At 38.9% G+C, this 22,137-nt stretch overlaps 2 protein-coding genes and 1 long non-coding RNA gene across 4 annotated transcripts; 1 reads left to right on the top strand and 2 right to left on the bottom strand.

Annotated features, from left to right (window-relative positions):
* Nucleotides 1–9,336: 9,336 nt before the first annotated feature.
* Nucleotides 9,337–11,035, top strand: cfap144 (cilia and flagella associated protein 144). Of its 2 annotated transcripts, XM_086089887.1 has the most exons (5): nt 9,337–9,475; nt 9,567–9,701; nt 9,833–9,892; nt 10,253–10,356; nt 10,442–11,035. In XM_086089887.1, exons 2-5 carry the CDS (start codon nt 9,584–9,586, stop codon nt 10,535–10,537), a joined length of 378 nt encoding a protein of 125 aa, XP_085946013.1. In that variant the 5' UTR covers nt 9,337–9,475; nt 9,567–9,583; the 3' UTR covers nt 10,538–11,035. The 2 variants fall into 2 exon arrangements, with proteins under 2 accessions (XP_085946013.1, XP_085946012.1); XM_086089886.1 differs by lacking the exon at nt 9,337–9,475 and having other exon boundaries at nt 9,502–9,701.
* Nucleotides 11,036–11,554: 519 nt separating this feature from the next.
* On the bottom strand, nt 11,555–21,195 carry ebna1bp2 (EBNA1 binding protein 2). Its single transcript, XM_086089885.1, has 9 exons — nt 20,993–21,195; nt 20,062–20,145; nt 19,797–19,969; nt 16,827–16,950; nt 13,109–13,198; nt 12,943–13,018; nt 12,287–12,380; nt 12,024–12,192; nt 11,555–11,936 (listed from the first exon to the last, which is right to left on the bottom strand). Exons 1-9 carry the CDS (start codon nt 21,086–21,088, stop codon nt 11,889–11,891), a joined length of 954 nt encoding a protein of 317 aa, XP_085946011.1. The 5' UTR covers nt 21,089–21,195; the 3' UTR covers nt 11,555–11,888.
* On the bottom strand, nt 18,220–19,790 carry LOC147165551 (uncharacterized). Its single transcript, XR_015096533.1, has 2 exons — nt 18,951–19,790; nt 18,220–18,513 (listed from the first exon to the last, which is right to left on the bottom strand). It is a non-coding gene; the product is annotated as an uncharacterized LOC147165551 (long non-coding RNA).
* Nucleotides 21,196–22,137: the final 942 nt, after the last annotated feature.

The raw sequence follows: 22,137 nt of genomic DNA, 5'->3' as shown, positions 1-22,137 counted from the left end.
TTTTAATTCAAATGAAAACAAAAATCTCTTAATTTAGCTAGCTGCCAATGTTGCCATTTGGCTCCCTCTGCCTCAACCGCCATCTGCTTTCATGAATGTTGGATTCATTTAAGGAACAAAATTCTTGAGCGAACAATTGACAGATTGTGTTAAACGCCAGGACTATTTAAAACTGCATGCTCTTTCTTCATTGACTCTCTTAGACCAGTTTTCCAGATCAACAAGACAAATTACAAACACGACAAACAAGACATTCAATGATGCATTTCAAAGTGGTTATGTTTTGTACGTTTTGTAGAAGGATTCATGCATAAATAATCATTGATGTAGTATTGCAGCTCATTGTAGTACCAATAAGGTAACAAGAGCATGGCCAAAGTTTACAAAACAGATGTTTAGATGACAATAATCTAGTAAAAATTTTAAATTTAAATTTGGACTGAGGCAACTGAGCAAATAAAAGTAAACTTGGTAGAGGGATTACATTTTACCTGTTTGCCATGACTATAATAACAACTTACTTTTCTTGTATGTACTGTTTTTCTCTCTCTTTCTTCTCCTTTTTTAATGTATATATAATTTTTTTGATTTTGTTATAAGCTACAATATATGACTTGTTTTTGTTGTTTCTTTTCTTTTTATTTTATTTTTTTTAAGGTCCAAGGGTTTGGTTTGGGTCAGATGTTGTTAAGTTGTTGTAATGTGGGTACGGCAAATTTTCAGACCCCTTTTAAATTTCTCACTCTGTTTCATTGCAGCCATTTTCTAAAATCCAAAAAAGTTCATTTTATTTTACATGTACAAGTACACACAGCACACCACCTTGACAGAAAAAACTGAAATGTAGAACATTTTGGAAATCTATTAAAAAACAAAAACTTAAATATCACATGGTCATAAGTGTTCATATTTAATTCACGTGCTGTTCATTTCTTCCGAACCTCCTTTAGATGATTCAACTTCGTCAATAGAATCTATGTTTAATTCAAGTGATTGGGCTTGATTAGAAAAGGTACACACCGACACGCAACATATAAGATCTTACAGCTTACAGTGCATGTCAGAGCAAATGAGAAACATGGGGTCAAAGGGACAGTCCAAGGTGCTCAGAAACAGAATTGTGGCAAAGCACAGATCTGGCCAAGGTCACACAAAAAATCTGCAGCACCCAGGGTTCCTAAGAGCACAATGGCCTCCATAATCCTGAAATGAAAGAAGTTTGGGTCGACCAGAACACTTCCGAGACACGGCCATCCAACAAAACAGTAGAGAAAACCCCAAAGATGACTAAATGAGCTCCAGAGATGCCATAGGGAGATGGGAAAAAGTTCCACAAAGTCAACTATCCCTGCAGCTCTCTACCAGTCGGGGCTTTCTCCTTAGTTCAAGACATATGAAAGCCCACATAGAGTTTGCCGAAAAACATGAAGGATTTACAGACTATGAGAAACAAAATGAAGACTAAATTGAATTCTACAGTATGCGGCATGCATGGAGAAAACCAGGCACTGCTCACCACCTGTCCAATGCAATCCCCACAGTGAAACATCCTGGTGGCAACATCATCATGCTATGATGAATGCAACCAAGTACAGGGAGATGCTGAAAGAAAACCTCGTCCAGTGTGCTCAAGACTTCAGACTGGGCTGTAGGTTCACCTTCCAACAAGACAATGACCTTAAGCACACAGCTATAATTACAAAGGAATGGCTTTGGAACAACGGCACGGTGGCTGACTGGTTAGCACGTCCGCCTCCCAGTGCAAAGGTTGTGAGATCAAGTCCGGCCTTCGGCCTTCCTGGGTGGAGTTTGCATGTTCTCCCCGTGCTTGCGTGGGTTTTCTCCAGGTACTCCGGTTTCCTCCCACATTCCACAAACATGCATGGCAGGTGAATTGGACACTCCAAATTGTCCATAGGTGTGATTGTGAGTATGGTTGTTCGTCTCTGTGTGCCCTGCGATTGGCTGGCAACCAGTACAGGGTGTACCCCGCCTACTGCCCGAAGCCAGCTGGGATAGGCTCCAGCAACCCCCGCGACCCTTGTGAGGACAAGCGGTACAGAAAATGGATGGATGGATGGGCTTTGGAACAACTCTGTGACTGTTCTTGAATGGCCGTACTAGCTCAAAATGGTGCTGTTACTCAATACTGAGCAAAGGGTCTGAATACTTATGACAAGGTGACATTTCAGTTTTTCTTTTTTAATAAATTTGAAAAAAAATCTACATTTTCCTTTTTTTTCTGTCAAGATGGAGGTGCTGAGTGTACATTAATGGCAAATAAAATGAAGTATTTTGATTTTAGCAAATGGCGCAACGAAACACAGAGCGACAAATTTAGGGGCCTGAATACTAGTGATGGGAAAATGAAGCTTCATGAAGCACTTGTGATATTTTTTGACTCCTCTAGATCCCACTCTTGGTTGAAAGATGCAGTGGAAATGTAATCAATTTCCTTTGCACTAGCCTTTATATTTAAACCAAGAGCACCATCAAGGGGAGTCAAAAAAATATCACAAGTGCTTCATGAAGCTTAATTTTCCCATCACTACTGAATACTTTCCATACTGATTGTATATTCCTTCCACTTATGATGGTGTGGTCAGTCATATATATATTTAAAAAAAAGAGGGGGGGGGGGGGTTGGGAGAATTTCATGTATTCCCACACAAATGTACAATGCAACAGTATGACCTCCAGCCACTCTCTTATTTGATTGGCAACATTAGCTATTTATTAAATATGTGTTAAAGGGACAATGTGTAAGAGATTTAGTACCATCTAGTGGTGAACTAAGGCATTAATTTTAAAAACGCATTACTAATAATATAATATGAAAAAAAATAATGTTCTATCACATCAACATAGATTTTTTTTTAAATATAATTGTAGGTCTAGTAATTATATTACACAGGTTGCGCTGCGCCTTACAGAAGGCTGACATGTTTCACCGCCATCGAAAGATACCGGAAGGAGAAGAACTTCGCAAATGTAGTTCGCATCTGGTGGTAATTGCAGCTAATGTAGGATCCAATGGGTCGACCACCGCTTACCTTCCACAACTTGGGCCTGCAGGTGAGTCCCGCGATTTGGACTCCCTCTGCATTGCTCTCGCTGGCTTTTGCTAGATTCTCCCGCTTGCCTCTCTTGTTAGCTGTTCCAGCGAATTCTAGCTAGCCATTCTTGCTTGCCGCTCCCGCTGCTCCTGCTCGCCGGGCTGCTCGCTCACTCCAAATTATTATTGGTAATAATTTGTGGTAGTCTGTGAAGTGTGGTCTCTTTGAGGCACTGTAGTAGTGCTCATGCTTCAAAATTGTTACATTCTATTAGTTCATCACTAGATGGCACTAAATTCTACACACCGTCTCTTTAAAGGCACTTCTAGTTGATGATTGTTCTACCCAACCAAAAACATTTTCAATCTGTGTAGTTATTTCTCAGCAATTGATACAAACAAGGCAATCTCATTAAACTGTTTTCCAAACTAACACTAAATTGTACCTTGACAAGATCCTCAGCAAAGTATGGTATTAAAATAAGATGCTTTTTAATGTTTCAACAAATGTATCTGTTTTAATCTCTCTTTGTATTTTAATTAATTAATTAACAAATTAACATATTTATTTATTTATTGTCAGTATGGTCCATTGTGTTACGGTAGCAAACAACAAGTCTTGTTCTTATTTTCACTTGAGGGGAATGAGTGCGTGCCAAGGCGTGACAAAGCCAGATCTCTTTCCAAAACCAAGTGGCCACTTTGGCAAGGAATGTGACATGAGTGATAACCCTGTTGCTCTTCCCGAACGATCTCCCTTTCAGGTGATCTGAGCCATGGACACTGGGGTTTATGTTATTAGGCCTAGGGCTACACGGAGTTAATGATGCGGTGCAGCAGGCTGTAAACATCACTGAATAGGAGCACTTCTGATGTATTGACAAGAGAATGTGAAATAAAGAGCTACTTGCTGTGCCTGATTGTGCTACTTTCCAGAAATTATTTACTGTGTAAAACTGTGTTCAAAATAAAACAAGCCATTGTTATATCATTTGCTCAAGAACTGTAAGTACCACACAGCAAATCGGTCAGTGTCAAATTTCCAGTGTTTGATCAAATATGCAGTAAGCAGTGTTATTTTAACCCTGTTAAAGTAAAAAGTTACACAGTCAGTGTCAGAGTAAATTTCCTTGAGTGCTGGGGTAGATGTTAAGTATAACCTGAATAGCACTATCTTGAGTGTTAAATTGACCACACCCTTATTTCCGGTGACGGAGAAACGTTTTTTCCAGTGTGCTTTAGACATTTCAATAGCGATACATCCAGCTGTTGCTGTCAGGGTGGCGTGGATCAGTGGTAGAGTGGTCATCTCCTGTCCTTGAGAGCGTGGGTTTAATTCCAGGCCAGTACAGATGCATTAACACTCCATTATGCTATATGAAAATCCAACTCTACTGTATGTACTGTATGTATGTATTCTCCAGCATATTCATGTTCATTTTTAATCTCATACAAATATTTGTGCAAGCCACATACAGGGTGACAAAAAAAATTGGTCATCACCTAAACTTAAATAACTTTAGAAACAAATTAATCAATTAATTTTAGTTTTCAGATTTATCAAGAAGAATTAATGTTCTAAGAGTCTACCAAATGTGACCTTTGAGATGCCATGGACTACTGAGAAAAAGACATATAGTTGAGGCATATTTTCGGCTCTCCCTTAGAGATAGGGTGAGAAGCCGTTACTCCTCCGCATTGAGAGGAACCAATTGAGGTGGCTCGGCCATCTGGTTCGGATGCCTCCTGGACGCCTCCATGGAGAGGTGTTCCGGGCATGTCCCACTGGCGCGAGGCCCCGGGGACGACCCAGGACACGCTGGAAAGACTATGTCTCTCGGCTGGCCTGGGAACGCCTTGGGATCCCGCTGGAGGAGCTGGTTGAAGTGGCTGGAGAGAGGGAAGTCTGGGTTTCCCTGCTAAAGCTGCTGCCCCCATGACCCGACCCCAGATAAGCGCTAGATGATGGAAGGATGGCATATTTTCGAAGTCGATCCACGCAGCTCAATTGCAATTCAAAGAACGGTTCTGATGTTGTGAATTTCCTGTCCACTCAATGATCCACAGATGGGTCAACAAGTTCAGAACCTATGGGACTGTGCATAACCTCAATGGTAAAGACACTAACAGACAGATCTGCGATGAAAATTCTCAGCACAGACTCCCGGCTGATTCCAAAATCCTGACTTTGCCGAAGCACAGACTTGCTTGGGCTGCGGACAACAGAGTCTCTGACTGCAGCAATGTTGTGTGGTGTCCTTGATGATTTTCTGTTGCAATTGAGCTGCGTGGATAGACTTCAGCCGGAAATATGCCTCAACTATAAATGTAATTTCCTCAGTAGTCCATGGCATCTCGAAGGTCAAATTTGGTAGACTCTTAGAACATTAAATCTTCTTGGTAAATCTGAAAAATGAAAAGAATTGATTAATTATTTCTAAAGTTATTCAAGTTCAGGTCATGACCGTTTTTTTTTGTGTGTCACATAGACAGAACAATACACGGAAAAAAACATTGGTGTCATGACCTGCCATTTGTCCAGCTAAACTGCGCTAATCAGTGTGCTTGCAGCAAGGGACATGAAGCACATTTGGCTGGCCCGTTCAAACCAGACAATAACTATTAACAAAGACATGCAGTGAAGTGAGTGATGAAAAGCCATTCAGGAGATAACTATTTATATTTGGTAGGCCTATGTATTCCCTGCAAAACAGCATGTTTCGAAAAAAAAAGAAGGAAAAAAATCCATAAAATAAGTAAAATATACATTAGAAGCCAGCCACTTGCACGGCCTCTCCTCCTCCTCCGCGTGTGTTTCTAAAGCCGCGCACTAAAGCCCATCACGTGTTGTGTGTTCAACTGTTCATGTGTGTGTGTGTGTGTGTGTGTGTATGTCTCCAAGGGGACGTGGCCATCAAGCATCTCTGTGCACCACTTGCAAATGTACCACTTGCAATGAGGTCCATCCTATAATCTCTACCGGAGTCTCTGTCAGCAAGACAAAACATGAGATTACAGATAAGAGCAATGGTGATGATAATTTCCATCTGATGGTAACAGCTTTCCCACGACTACAGTGTCTCCATTGAGCCTAAACACCTACTGGACTATCAAAACAAACAAGGAAGAAGAAGTGGGTTTATTATGTGATGTGTATATGGAAACATACATCTCATCCACAATCACTTGGTGCTCCCAGGGCAGAATTCATAGCTTGAGCAATACAAGTATATTGCATTTGCACTTAAACATACATGCACTTGCATAAAAGTTATGCTGCCAGGAGAGCTTTTACTTCATAATCAGACACATAAACACCCACAGCCCTTCTACTACTGCAAGAAGAGTCCAGATAAAAAGCTGAGAAATAATGTTATCACAGTGTGTGAGGAGGAAAAAGGGTGGATCCTGCTCTTGTAGTGATAAGCGCCATACTTGACTGGCAGTCACCGGCAAGAGCAGGAGGTCCACAAACAAACCATAAAATGTTCTCACGGTGTTCACCAGACATCCCATAAAACTCATTACAGTACATTAAATGAAGCATACGAGTTAGACTTGCAAATATATATTAGGTAAAATGTGGCTCATTGGCACATCAGTGGCGGAGTGGGGATTATGTCTGCCCAGGAATGGGAGTAAATGGTGTTACTAAATGCTTTGCTTTTTCCAGTAATGTATCATCTTATAATTTACTTTCCCAATCATGATAATAATTGCTGTAGCAAATAGTGTGGTGTGTTAATTGAATTATTAGATCAGTGAAGCTTGTCATCAGACTGGCAAGATCGCTAAACTTAGAAGTATTTTTTTCTTTACTGTTCTTCTTCATGGGGGGCGCACACACAACGACATAATTTATGATAATTGGCTGGGATCAAGTCAGATTTCACTGTAATCCAATGAGAGGTACAGTTGGGAGGGTGTTTGATGACAAACAAAATCAAGGAGCTGCACTGAGAGTTGACACAAGTTGTGAGGACTGAGGAACCAGGAATGGCAAGCCTTGTTATTTATCTAAGTAATGTAAGTAAGTATATAAGTAAAGCCTTATTTAGCTGTAAGAATGTATATAACTTTTTTTGTAAATGAAACTAAAGTAAAAAAAAAAAGAAAAAAGTATTAGTCAAATGCACATTATGCCACATGGTCAAAAGTGCTCCTCCACATCTTGAGTAATCCAACCAGATGAAATGCCTTTCACCAACAATTCTACTGCAAATTTATTTATATATTTATTCACTTATTTTTACAAATTGGAGATGATTGTTATTATTGGTGAGATATAGTGTGTGCTATCAGAAAAATAAATGAAGTTTCCTTTTGTTGTGGAAAGATACTTGAAATAGATTTTCAAAGTACAATGCCGGTAACCACATTTTCAAACACATTATTATTTCTACTTAAGTAATCAGACTACAGTTACTCTGTTAATGACTAATGCCGTGAAAAGTTAATTTGCTAAATAGATTTGCTTTTGCATGCAAGGGCTGTGCAGATCGATCCAAGATAGAATCTATACTAACGTGAGTGTCTGTATCGGATCGATACCAGAGCGCCAGTATCGATAGTTTACATTTATTTATTTTGGTTTCTCATGGGTCCCTCACACAATCCCTTTGAAGCACACACGCATGTGCCGGCCTGCCATTGACAGCGGTGGGCGGCACTGGCGGTAATAAATAATTATATTTACAGTGAATGACATAATATGACAATGAGTCATATTATGCTTTGTTTGAGCTTTTCCAACTACTAGTTGAGCTAGGTATTAGTGAAGCACAACATGTAAGTATCGTTAATGTGATGTGACTAGACTGGAGGAACTTTGGTGGCTGACGTTTCTTTGAGTGCAAAAGAGTGACAGGGACTAAGAATATGAAGAGTATTACTCCACGGCAAATTTAAAAAAAACAGCCCTGGTATGTTTCCGTTGAGGATATATTATGGCGTATTTAAGAACAACAACAAGAAAGTCTAATTTGAAGGGAAAACAGTTATTTAATAGAACAAATAAATAAATAAAATACTATAATATTTTATTAACCTAAAAGTACTTGTTATCGGCGATATTTGGCACCACTTTTTACTTGGTAACGATTGACACCAAAATCTCAAGTATCGCACAGCTCTAATGCAAGTAACGAGAGAGAGAGAGAGAGAGAGAGAGAGAGAGAGAGAGAGAGAGAGAGAGAGAGAGAGAGAGAGAGAGAGAGAGAGAGAGAGAGAGAGAGAGAGAGGTACCTTTGACTACTACAGGTAGAAGCACTTAACTGCCTGCAAGAGGCATGAATGAGAATGAATTGAATTTAAATGAACAGCACATACTTCTCACCAACGGTGCCTCTTGCACCCAGGTATTTTAATGTAAAACTAAAGTAATATTGTGATATTAAAACATATCATCATCGTCATGTCACTATATTAAAACCAGCACATCTGTTAAAAAAAAGTCTGGTTGATTTCCATTTGTGCAGTTGTAGCACCCTCTGGTGGCTAGTTTTTTAGTGCAGTTGAATTTTCATAAGGCATGTTTTGGCTCTTGTATGTTTCAAATCCACGCTACTAGTCAGATGAAGGGGAACATAATATGCTTGCGAACCGAGTCAGTATGTGGAGCAACTCAATGAGTGCGTGCATTAGCAAAAGTAAGTGCCTCAATATTAAGTATTATTAGAGATTGTAGGTTGTTTATACGCATTGCTGTTATGTACAAAAGCACAGCATAATGCATTGAGCTAATTTTATATACAATATTGTGACCTTTTTTTAATATCACTAACCTCGACACATTATTGTGATAATTATCATATTGTGACCTTCATATTGTGACCTTCATATCGTGACTATATCGTATCGTGATGTTTGGATATCGTAAAATCCCTACTAGCTAACTCGAGAAACACCGACCAGATTGTGATCTCCGAAAGAAGAGGTCCCCAAATTGTCATAATATTTTACCATTTATAAACAATGTACATTATAAATGTAGTATATGAAAGGAATCTTCCCCCACGTCCTAAAACCTTCGCCCACATAATGTTTAGTTTTGCCATTACAACATGTTGAAAATGCACTTCCTATTAATTTCAGTGGCATAACCGGGTGTCATTCTTCCCACTTAGTTGGATGTGACAATCTTCAAAGCATGGTTGTCGGTATTTACTTACTATAGAGTAACTTGTAATCTTAGCTAGTTTTTAAATCAAGTAATTAGTAAAGTATTTAAGTTCCTTTTTATAGTAAGTATGATGGAGCTGTTTTAATAAATCTCTAGGGGGGGCTTTTACATGCCATGGTTGAGGCACCGTGTGATTAAATACAGAAGACGTCTCTTTAATGTAAGAGTCGAGTCACACTGTTCATTGCTGAGCATGCAGCCTCACCGAGTGGCTTAAATGTGTTACTGCGGTAAGGAGGGTGAGTTTTCTGTTACCAGGCAACGGTACATGCACCGGACAAAAATAGCCTCACGGATCAGAGGTTAACATTTTATTCTATCGTTTGAAAGCTGTTTGAATTCGCAAAATGGAAGCAAAGAAAAAAGATGTGGTCCAACAGAATGCAATTCACATTGAGATGATCCGGAAAGAGCAAAGACAACAAAGACTCCACACGGAGTTTAGCATCAACCCACACAGAAAGTGTAAGTTACTCAACTTTTACAAAACTGACCTATTATATTGGACATTTTCCATTGATTAAAACACACAGAATTGTTGGTGGATTGTTTTCGTCAAAGAAATCATTCTGTTTCTCTCCCATCCTGTCTTTCAGTACATATTCTACCAGACAAACCCATGAGCAGAAAACCACAAGAAGTGATTCCAGAAAACTGTGAGTTTAACATTTCAGGAAGTATTGAAACCAGCATTACTACACATGTGTTTTTGCTTGCCTCAAAAGGTATTGTAGCCTGTTTATCTGCCACAGCAAAAGGTGTGCTTGAATAATTGAATGGATTTCAGTGGAAGAGCTGTGTCTAATTCCGGCTCTATAAAAATATTAATGATCACTTTAGAGTGTGTCTTGAGCTGGAAATGTGTGCTAGCCTGGTCAGAGAAGTGGCTGTTGGCCAATTCTTACACAGCCTCTTTTAAAACTGGCAGTTACGTCTGGGGATGTAGCTCCTTTGAAGCTATGAAAAAAAACAAGTTGTCAAGAATATTGCTGATCACATGCTTTCCTTTTCTCAAGCGGCCTTTATTGAAGCGTTCCACAAAGCTCGCCAGGAGCCCACTAAGAAATATACGACGCCATTGACTGAAAGTCAGGAGATTGGATGGGTGTCCACAGCCCTGGTGAGGATGTTTAAAGATTAAAGGACATTTTCATATTGGTTTCCCTGCAGAACTAAATTCAGATGTGTATTTGTTTTGTCCCCAGATCCCAACAAATCGCAATGACAACAGATTAAATTTCTTCCGAAACAGCACAGACATCACCAAGCACCAAGAGTCTGTCCTACGCTTTTCAAAATAAACCAACAAAAGCAACCATCAAGGAGTTTACCGATATACAAATGTCAGACCAAAATACATCATTTCAAAAACTCTTCCACCATGTGACCTAAAACCTGTACAACTAAATTAAAAAAGAGGGCAAGTAAAAATGAATGCGATGTGGTTGCACAAGTGTAAACACCCTCTCACATCCAGTCTTGTTAATTGGTAGACAGCACAAACCTGACACCATTTGAAGTACCTCTGAAAAAACACAAATAAAGTTAGGCCGTTCCAGTCTTTTTCATTTGATATTTTTTTTTTGCTTTCTAGCAGGAACGGGGGTTTTTGGTTTTTAGAACAGTTCATTAATTCCATCCTTCTTGACTGAGGCCTCACTAAAAAAACTACCACCATATCTTACTGTAGGTATGGTGTTCTCTCATGGTAATACTTCAATAGGTTCAAGTACTCCGTATTGTAACAGTCCACATCTGTACTTAGATTTAAAAAAAAGAAAAAGAAAAGAAAAGAAAAAGGTTTAATACAATATCATGTCCTTTTTTTTTTTAACTCTGACGCCCATGGCATTATTTCATGCTGAAACAACGTACTCAAACTGTATTTGTCTTTTTGTCAACTTCTATGTAGTCAGATGTTATGCAACAGTGTGCTTGTGCCTGACAAGTGTTGATGAGCCAAGCTTTTCTCAACACAGATATGAATATGCAGTGTTTTGGTGTAATCTATGTATCTTATCTCGAAGCTGCCATGATTTGATTTGATCAGGTTGTCAAAATATCTAGAAATTATTTTGAGGCTTTTAAAATGTTCTAACTATAAAGTCAAATCGTGCTTAGTCTCCAATATAACTGAAAACAATTAGAACCGTTCTATTTTAAATGTGTACTCAAGGATTTTCAAACGAGACCCTTTTTAAAAAATGAATAAAATTAAGATATATGGAGTTATTTATATAATAGTAAAAAAGATGGAAGGTCAGTGTGGATACTTAAATGAAAGATATTAGGTAATCACAAACAGACTAGCACAACAGTCGTCTGTATGGCATTTAATGGGTTTAAATGTCTTAACTATCAATTTTGAAGTTGTACAAAAACCTGTGGAATACTGGAGCTTAAAAAAAGTGTGATCAAAACGGTGTTTAATGTAAAAGTGTTCGGGTTCTCCAAACAGCCTCCCCAGAACAGTCGTCTTCCCTTGGTGCGGCCTGTTGATTATGCTGTGTTCCTCCTCACCCACCCCCTCTTCGGCAAAGGGCAGCTTAAACAGAAACTCACAAAAAAAGTCAAAGTTCCTAAGGATTACCAGCCATGAGGAAATCCACCTGGAAGCAAAGTTCAAGTTCTACTCAAGAGCCTCAATGTGTTTTATGAGCGAGCCTTCATATTCCTGCGTGCAGACTTCCCTGGACGTTTCTAGAAGCAAGTATGAAGCAAAACAAAATCAGTGTATTTTCTGTCCTTGTGGGGTCTGTTTTTACAACAGCATTTGTGTAACCTTACATTTTGTTTTCCTCCTTTTCCTTTCTTTCCTTTCGGACCCTTCGCATGAGCCACTTTAGCACGGAAACCAGAAACATCATTGTGGCTTTCTTTAGTGTTCCACTTCTTTCCACTCTTCTTGCCTCCAAAGCCAAACTTCTGATCCTTATATTTTCTCTTGGCGTTGGGGCTATAAAAGGAGCAGTCACAATTAAAGTCTTTAGTTGGGGAGGCAATTCACTATTGTTACAGCTGATGCCAAGTACTGAAAGTGAACACCTTACCCCTTCTTGTTCAATGCCTTGTTGGCGTTCTGAGAAGTATCTTTTTTGGGTGCGTTTTGGTCTCCTTCCAAGAAATCCAACTTGTCAGTCATTCCTGAAAGTGATAGGATCAGAACACTTTCTTGTCACACACTACAGAATCGCGAGGAACACACAAATTCAATTGGCAGCTATCATGCCTGCCTGGCACTTAAAGGGGAAATCAACCCCAAAATTGTCTTTACAATATATTGTATGCGCCCTCACTAGTCAAAATTATTTGTCATTAGTATTGCATTTGTGGAATAAGCAGAAAATTCCACTAATTTGTATCCATCTCAGAGTGTGGCCATTTTGCCACTTGCTGTCAACTGAAAATGACATCACAGCTGCTCAGGGATCAGGTAACGCCCAATCATGCTCACCTGTTTTCTGAGTTTGGTCATGTGACATTCACAAGCTTAGCTGTGATTGGCCATTACCTGTGGCCTGCGCAACTGCGATGTAATTTTCAGTTAAAGTGGCAAGATGATCGCCGCCCTGAGACGGATAAAAATGGGTGGGTTTTGCTGCTATATTCATATTCTACAAATAAAAAAATAATGAGTTGACATCCTCTTTAAAGCAAACATAAAATGTGCAAAACTGCTGAAGAAAGCGGAATTCTCCTGACCAACCTTTCTGGTATTTCTTAACAGCCGACATCATTGCCTTCTTCTCCTTCTGTCTCTTCTGGATCACTTCGACTTGCACCTAACAAGCCAAAATACAATTAATAATGACTGGACTACTAAATCAGACCATTCTCCTCCACTTTGCAATTAGGTAAAATTGAAAAGAAACCTTTTTGCCAAATTTCCTTTGCTCGCGTAACTTCTTTGCCTTCTCCGACCTCTCCATTATCGCCTGTTTTGAAAGCAGCTTCTTCCTGATCTGGAAGGTGGAATAGACAAGAAAAGATGAAGATGCCAGCAGTTGCATTTAACTGTGAAGCTTGGACCAGTTGTAAAGTCACAGCGGCCTCAGCAATCGTTGTGGCAAAGTAATCATGAACATCCCTTAAGGCAATACAATAAGGCACAAGTTGATCACAGTTTGGGTTGCAAATTTCTGGGAAATCTTAACATGGGAATTAACAAACATGAAGTGGAAATGAAAAAAATGGTAGCGTAGCTAACATACGCAAATGAAAAACACAATGAAGCCTTATCTTCATATTGTATCTTAGTATTGTCACGATACCAAAATTTTGACTTTGATACTATACCTGCATAAAATACCTCGATACCAGTACTGAAACGATACCTCGACAAAACTCTAAAACATCAGCAAAAGCAGCAAAATTTAAACTGACAAAAGAACTTCAAATTATTTATTATTTATTATTAATTCAAACATATTGGGATGTATACATGTTAATTTATGTACATGCAGTATATATTTTTGTTTATACTGCATGTGCTTTCACATTGCATGCCATATTCTTGAAGTACTGTATTTGACTGCATTTGATGTCATCCGGTTTAAATATTGGCAATACAGTGGCACTCAAATGACTCAATGTAACGTTGCTTGAGTGTGCGTGCATGTCTCCGCTCTTCTCCATTCTGCTCCCAATTAGTCAATTGCGTAATCAAATACTACAAAATGGGAACAAAATAATTCACACTCCACTTATTTTTAAGGGAGGTGTCAAAAATGCGTCACAACCTGTGTCTGTTTCTTTGTCAGTCGTCTGAGCTTTTTCTATGCATAACTGTGATTTTCTACTGTGTGCCTGTTCATTGAACGCACCTTGAGTCCACTGCAGGAATGATTGCTGCTTTTTCTTCTGCTTCTCCGCGAAAAACATTTGCTCTTGTAACAAAACATTTCTAAAACAGAAAAATTTAAAACCACACGTGTGTTCATTTGTTTATTGAAAACATGCGTAGGCAATGCCAATGCTGTCGCGTGGCTTCCACTCTACTTGCGCGCTCCCGTGGAGCCTTAATTAGCTCAATAATAATGATAATTCTCAACGAGGAGTGGACGGCCAGCGAGCGCTACACTTAATACGTTTTAATAAGTTTAATTCGCGCATTATACTTCTCAACGTGGAGTGGACGGCCAGCGAGCGCTTCAGTGCGTGAAGCCATCTTCCTGCGCCCTCTCGCACACACACTGAAAGAGACGTGTCACTTACTTAAGGCGTTTTCCACATATCGGTAGACAGCCGGCCAAGCGTGTATGTGTGCCTGCCTTTAAAACAGAGTTGCGGGCTGTCTCGTTTTTTTTTTTTTAAGTACGATACTAAGAAAAAAATGAAACATAGCCGTTTTTGACGCCAAAACATCGAGGTACGGTACTGGTACCGGTATCCCGTGCAACACTATTGTATCTCGACCAGTTGAGTGCAAAAGCCCTTGAATTTCTACCAATATTGTATATTAAAGGGATACTTGACTCATTGAGCCATATTCAGAAGTAAAAAATTTATAATTTCTCCAGAATTAATTTGTTAACATTATTTTTTCATGTACAATTAATACCTTTAAAAACTAATTTTGCCACTTGCTGTTGACTGAAGATGACATCACCTGTGCTGAGGAAATAGGTAACGACCAATCATGGCTAACCTGTTTTCTGGGTTAGGTCAGCAAACTGAGCCATGATTAGTCTTCATCTACTTCTTCAGCACAGGTGATGTCATCTTCAGTTAACAGCAAGTGGCAAAATTAGTTTTTAAAGGTATTAATAGTACATGAAAAAAATAATGAAGTTATCAAATTCATTCTGGACAAAAGATAAACTTTTTATTGCTGGAAATGGCTCAATGAGTCAAGTATCCCCTTAACAACACTATCCAAACCCTCTCGTAATCTCAGCCCCAACAACATGAAGCGTATAAGACAGGGGTTTTCCTGTGTTCAAAATTACGCGGCGGCCACCCCAAGCCAGAGTGATTGATATTGCTCAGAACGTAAAGCTCCTGCTCTGTCGATTGAGCAATCGATGTCCCTCTGCACTACGTGTTTTAATTGCAGTTCCAGCATTGTGCCACTATATCAACAGCAGTGCAGCGCAAGTACCTGAAGCAACTACCGAAGAAGAAACAATTACGGATCAACTCCCGCCCTTCTTGGTATATACAATAAACAGAATAGTGTTTTACAACCACGCTGACCTATATTTACAATTTAATATGTACTAGTGAATTAATTTTTAATGGTTATAGTAAAAAACACAAAAACAAATTGTGAGCACACAGACAACGTTGCCGGGCCATCATCCCCTTGAATGAGCGCTACAGCCAGCCGGAACCCGTGCTTCGGATGCCGGAGAGCCGTTGACTCGGGGAGGCGACCAAATGACTGACACTGAGCTCTCCTTTCAGAATGAATGAGCGCTTGCGGCAAGTTTCGTGAAATCGTGGTGGCAATATTTAATCCGTGGTGGTCTATATGATATTGTAAATATGGTTCAATGTTGATGTATAATAAGAAATGTATTGTCTGTATAAAGTGTTGTGTATTTTTGTCTTGATGCTTGCTGGTCGGCTGGCGCTCGTTTGTGTCTCGCTGGTTTAAACCTGTAAATAGCGTTTTCGTCTATATGTGAAAGCATCTGTGCATTTGATGGACTGTACTTTGCGACGTCGCCACAGCATGCAATGGAAATTCACATTTTGAGTCTCTGCAAAAACAGTGGCCGAGACCTGCCACTCGTGAAATCGTATGGCAGTACAGCACACGGTGCGAGTGTGCAAGCTTAGACAGTTCATTTGATCCAGCCACACGCTTCTTGTAATGGAAATGAAATGGAAGCTGTCTGGTGTTGTGCCAGGCCGCGCTGTGCCATGTAATGCTGTGCTGTTCAGGTCTAGTGGAACTTTTGTAGTGTCTATCATTGCTGGTTAGGGTGTAGTTCATCACTAGTTGGAAAATACTGCATGGTGTTTGTAGAGATATATTAATTATTATTATTATCATGTGACAGTTGGAAATTGAAACTCATTTGTGTTCAACTGTAGGAATGCTAAACGTAGCTTAGCATAGCTCGAGGCACATCTGTTGTCAATGCATCACTAAGCAGAGAGAGTGGGAAAATGTGCATGTGAACTAAATGGTAGTGTTTGTTTACCTTAAATGGGGATCACTAGCGTGCTAATGCTAATCATGATTGCTAACCGTTTAGCATATTCTAATTTTGCTGGTGTTTAATAATGCTCATGCACAGATGGCAATAAATAATTAGGAGTTATATCCACTCAATTCAATTCAAGTAGATATAATGATGTACTGTATGTTTGAACGACATGGTGGTTGGTGTTTGTTTACCTTCAAATAAACTTTCAAATTAAAGTCGGCATCTAATTTGTATATGTATGTAGTTATAATAAATGAATGCTTTAACATGATAGTCATATTCTTATTGGAACTCTTATCTTCAAGTATGTTGCCTGTAAAATAAAGTGAGTCAGTTGAATTTAAAGAACACATGCACGTCACGGCGCCTGGTCAGGATGGTACCACCTCGGACACAATTTGAGCCAGGAAAAAGCCTGGAAGAGTAAAGTCACCTTTTGCATCTGCTGATCAGATTTGGCCATCTCAGCAAAGTAGTCATCAGGCCTCTTAGTGGCAATGTCGTTCTTCTTCAAGAGAGGCAGCGCCTCAAGAACTGTAGCTTGCGCCTGACGGTAGCTGTGGAAGCATTTAACAGAGCAAAATAATCATTTTATAGCCAAGCTTGAGTTAATAGCCTGTCGGACATGTACTGTACATTTTTCACTGCCATTGACAAGTATACTTGTCAATTAAGTTTTTGTTTTTCAACGTCGACAGGTGGGGGAGCATCTAAATGTGCTCCACAACCACACGTAGATGACATCATTGCCCCATTTTATGAGATAAATACAATTTGAGAGTCCATGGGAGAAATTACTGCATTTTGTGCAACCGACATTTTTCTACTGTTGATTATAAGAACGGGAAAAGGCAGAAAGGAGAGAGTCTATTCTGTCATTTGGCAGATTTGGTTTAGTATATATAATCATGGAACACAATAACAATACTGATGCACGTACTACATGGACTCAATTTAGGCAAAAAAAACTTTGAAAGCCTTACAAAAGACTCACAAGCATCCAACAGTGTCCAGCCGGACGTCAATATTTGAGACCATTCTGAACTGAGCCCTTTAATACGCTTCACCAATGGAATGTGTGAAGTCTTTTTGAAGCTGTTTATAGTGATGCATTTTTGCCAGTCATGTTTTTTATAGTGTCAAACTTCCTCAACAGGACATTCACAAAGACATACAGCGTATGTACAACAGGAGAAAAGAAAAGCTATCCATTTTAGAATCAGTATTCTTAGTATATTTTCAATGTAAGTAATAAAAACCAGTGCAATTTGAACAATTATATACTCCACTAATAAAACTTTTAATTCTGAATAACAATACCTTTCTTTTGAAAGCATGACTGATTTGTTCAGGTCATCAAGTGATATGTACATAAATTCATATAATTAGTGATGTTTATCATTACCTCCACACACAAAAAAAATAGAGCTCTAATGCACAGCAGAGTGGGTAACTGATTTCCCTTTGCCTTCTTTACAACACTAATGAGCAGCTCTTGTTTAGTATAAATCTTCTCTTATGTGATTGTGATGTATGCTAATGAATGGACTACATTGATGTAAAAAATATATATATATTTTTTTTAATTCTCACCGCCACATTATGTGAAATGTACATGTTCTAAGGTTTAAAACTATATTCCAGGCATGTGATTTGACCAAAGTGAAATTATCTGAAAATTTAGCCGGGGGTCTGGGGCCGCAGGCCAGGGCAGCGCCCTGGTGGGGGGGCCAGGGGGGCGAAGCCCCCCGTAGCTCACGGGTTTTCCGTGATTTTAAGTACTTTCAATGCACTCAGATGACAAAGAAATAGACAAAACAACAGCATAAATTTCCAATGTATATTGAACTATCCCATATAAAATTGCAGTTTTAGTCAACTCAAAATCAGTCACATTCAAAAATTATTTATGTCATAAATAATGTTTTTCTATTTTTTGCTCATTAAAACATTCAACATATTTACAGGAATATACAAGTGTTCATTCTTGAGCACAATCCATTCACATGACACAAACACTACTTCCTCCTAGACTTCATTGCTTTGGAATGGGTCTTTCTAGCCTGCTTCTGTGCAGCTTTGATGGTTCTTCTTGAGGCAGCCTTGCTCATTTGAGTGTCCTGTTAATAAAAAAGTAAGTAAATAAAGTAAAGGATTTAGTCTAAACTTGCATGCACATTCACATGTCAGAGTATTTATTATGGTAACAAAAAACGTTGCAAATTAGCTACAAAATAATAAATTATCTTTAACCATTGGAAATAATATTTACCATGCAATAAATCATTTAATCAATCATTCTTAATTTAATACATAATGCATAACAAAAACATAAAATACCTCATGCAGCAAGCTCTGGTAAAAACACAATCATTTCGATCATCTCTGTACTAACTGCATACTGTAGACAGTCAACATATTGAAAACTGAAAGTGCTAACATGCAGCATTCATTTGAGTTTGTGGATTAACCATGTTAAATAGTTAAGGCCATTTTTATTACGTTATAATATTTTCGAAAATTTGATTCCGATTAATTTGAAAAGTTTACCACCTACCTCAAAATTCACGACTCTATCAGCAACTGGTGCAGGTTGTTGGGGTGGATCACGTCTCTCCATTACCGCTCCCGATTGTGATGTCAATAAGGGATGGAGGCCATAAAGTTTTGGAGTTTTCGTTTGGGCACCAAAACTTCCAGCGATGGAATAATTTGTTGTTCTTGACTGGAGTTCTTTTACGTGTTTTTTGCTCTTTGCGTGACTTTCAAGAGCTTTGAAACCTCTCCCGCCATAGTCAATGGTATCACGGCACCAAATGCAAAGCGCTTTCCCGGCACGATCGATCTTCCGAATGAAGTCACTGAACAAATTCGTCACAGTCTTCTTTCCAACATTTGTCGATATATCCTTCTCTAACCAGTCCCAGCGAAACTTGTTTTTTACGAGTTTGTCAATTTCCTTAACTCGCGGAGCATCTTTGCGTTCGATCACGGACATCTTTCTTTAAACACTCGGCAAAAACGTGTGCGAAATGAACAACGGCATACTCTTATACCTTTATAACAAGCGCGTTTATTGGTCAACAAACAATGGCATACTCCTATGCCTTTATAACAAGCGCTCTTATTGGTCAACACGGAGACTTCCGCCAATCGCAAGATCGGTTTCATTTCAGTTGCGGAAACACTAAAACGGAATGCTGTAGAGAGACGAAATCGGATTTTTTTTTTGGGGGGGAGATAAAAAAAGCGGAATTCCGCGAATTAGCGGAAAAATCACATGCCTGATATTCACGTAGCTTATTTTCTTTTTTATACAGTTGCGTTCTGTCAGTGGATTACAATTTTTAATCGTAATTAATCGCATGAGTTCCAAAGTTAATAAAATTAAGTTGAGACTCACAATAACATCTCCCTCTGGAAATCATCATCTGCATTGACTTCTCCATTGCTTTCACTTTGCATATTCCCTCCCATTTTAGCGAGAACATCCTCAACAGGTGGGTTGGTGAGGTCTAATCTCTCCACCCAGGGAAGGTCTTTCTTCAAGTCAGCCAAACACTGTTTCATGCCTCCCTGAATAGAACAACATTATTTGAATAATTAGTCATGTAAATACTTTAATTCAAATCATGTAGACAAACAGATCGTCCCATAATCATACTTACCATATTGTTGACGAAGGTTTTGGGTTTATCCACCCTCAAGTTCATTCCGGGCTTCAATAAGCCTTTTGCAAAAGCTTCTTGGAGCTAAACGGACAAAATCAACAACATGCAAACAATCATTCGAAATGTGGTTTAATTAAACATAAGAACACATACACACGAAAAAAATCTGGGTTCCTTTGATGAACGAACACGGTTGTGTTGCTCCATTAACAGTGTTAAAATACGTGGTGGTGATTTTGCATTGACCGGCAAATCAGCTTCTAGCGTTCTTTTGACGTAAATCGTGCGAGAACTACAAATACAAATTGTGCGCCTTGTGTACAGACCGTGACTTAGAAGGTAAAGCGCTCACTTCATAGGTGCTAGCCAGCTCACCGGTTCAAATACCACTTTGTACGTCTCTAATTAATTATTTATCTATTTATTTTATTTTACTTACAATATTTTTTTAACTAGGTTTACAATTTCTTGCAGCCAGTCGGGAGTTGTACCGTACCGTTTTGTTTCATGTGTTTAATGAACACTTGACTAGTTATTGTAAGGGTTACGGAATTTACGGTTAGGATTAGACTGGTAATGACTATAACATCTATTTTTTGGTGGCAAAAAGAAAACTTTTGTGAAAAGAGACCGAAGGGGTGAAGCGAGGCAGGAACAGCACGCATTGCATGACTCACGGCAAAATAACGAATTCCCAGAAGCCTACACATCACGGTAAATTAACCTATTCACGGTTAACCTACTCTAATCACGTTAAAATAGCCGTTCCACCACCTTAAAAACGATGTACTTAATTTCAGAGCGCAAACTATTGTACAGTTAAAACTTCGCTTTGTCTGAGAGGATAAATTCGTGTGATGTCTTTTACATATAGCGTGATCATCTGACTTGCTAACGGTTAGCCGACTGTGTCAAGAGAAGTACTCACCGCATTGTCGGACAGCTCACTGTCGTCGTCTTCTGAATTCTCGCTGAGCATCTCGTCCTCTTCCACTAGCTCCATGATCTCACTTGCGATAACCATGTGATCTAAATAAATGATCAAATAATCCCGATTATGAAGCGAGGCGGTGTGTACTCGAGCCACACATTCACCGCTTTACCACAGTTCACGTGGGGAGGAAGAGGTTGTGTTTGTGGTACTACAAAGAAAGTCCGTCGATGGAAAAACGTACGTACGTACGACAAAGGTTCCTGTAAGATATTAAATGGAAACAAAACAAAAATACCGTTTTTTTTAACGAATAAACGTACTTTATTATGCAGTATCACTTTTGATTAACTTGGATATTTGATTATTTTAAATTGTATTTTTTAACATTTTAATATCAAAAATAATGTATTCCCATACTGACTATGAATGTCACGTTTACCAAGCGGTGGTGGTTTGATGATTACGATTGCTATATTTTGGCTAGATCTAGTACATTAACACGATTTGAGTTTACTACTCGGAAGACGGCCAACAACCTGCCAAAAGCATTTAAAAAACAACATGTTTAACATATTGATGTGAAAAATGAATGTGACATAAAAAAATATTCGTTTTTTATTAAATTGATTTAAAAAAATGTAATTACTTGTATCCATGTGTTATTGCAGAATCTTGCACAATGGGCTTGATTATAATATCAGAGACCAGGACGCATATTTACCGTGTGTAGCAGACAGGCCAAAGTTTTAACTTTAAAGTGTTTAGACACAAGACAGACAAGAGAAACCCACTTTAGTGACGAGTATGGCTGTTTGGAAACAGATATGCATTCCTGTCAGGGGCTTATCCTCCAAGTCCTCAAAACAGAAAGTGACTAATCCCAAGGAAAGTCATTTTCACTGCTTTTGTTATAGTCAATATTTATAATCTGTGATGTACCTCAGCATCCCCCGCAAGGTCAAAGCTGTACTGTGAGGCACATTCAAAAGGAAATCATATACTGTAACAATTTCCATTTCTGTCAGCATATTGAGCCAGTCTAGTCAATTCTCATTCAACTGTCATCTGAGAGTGACAGGGTACTTCAGACAACAGATGAAAAGTTAGGAATGTCAGATGATATACCTGTTATCGTATTT

This window comes from Leptonotus elevatus, chromosome 11 (assembly GCF_054856555.1).
Source record: "Leptonotus elevatus isolate MCC_2025b chromosome 11, RoL_Lele_1.0, whole genome shotgun sequence".
Lineage (NCBI taxonomy): Eukaryota > Metazoa > Chordata > Actinopteri > Syngnathiformes > Syngnathidae > Leptonotus > Leptonotus elevatus.
The sequence above is the reverse complement of the archived record's forward strand: the minus strand, read 5'-3'. Positions and strand labels throughout refer to the sequence as shown.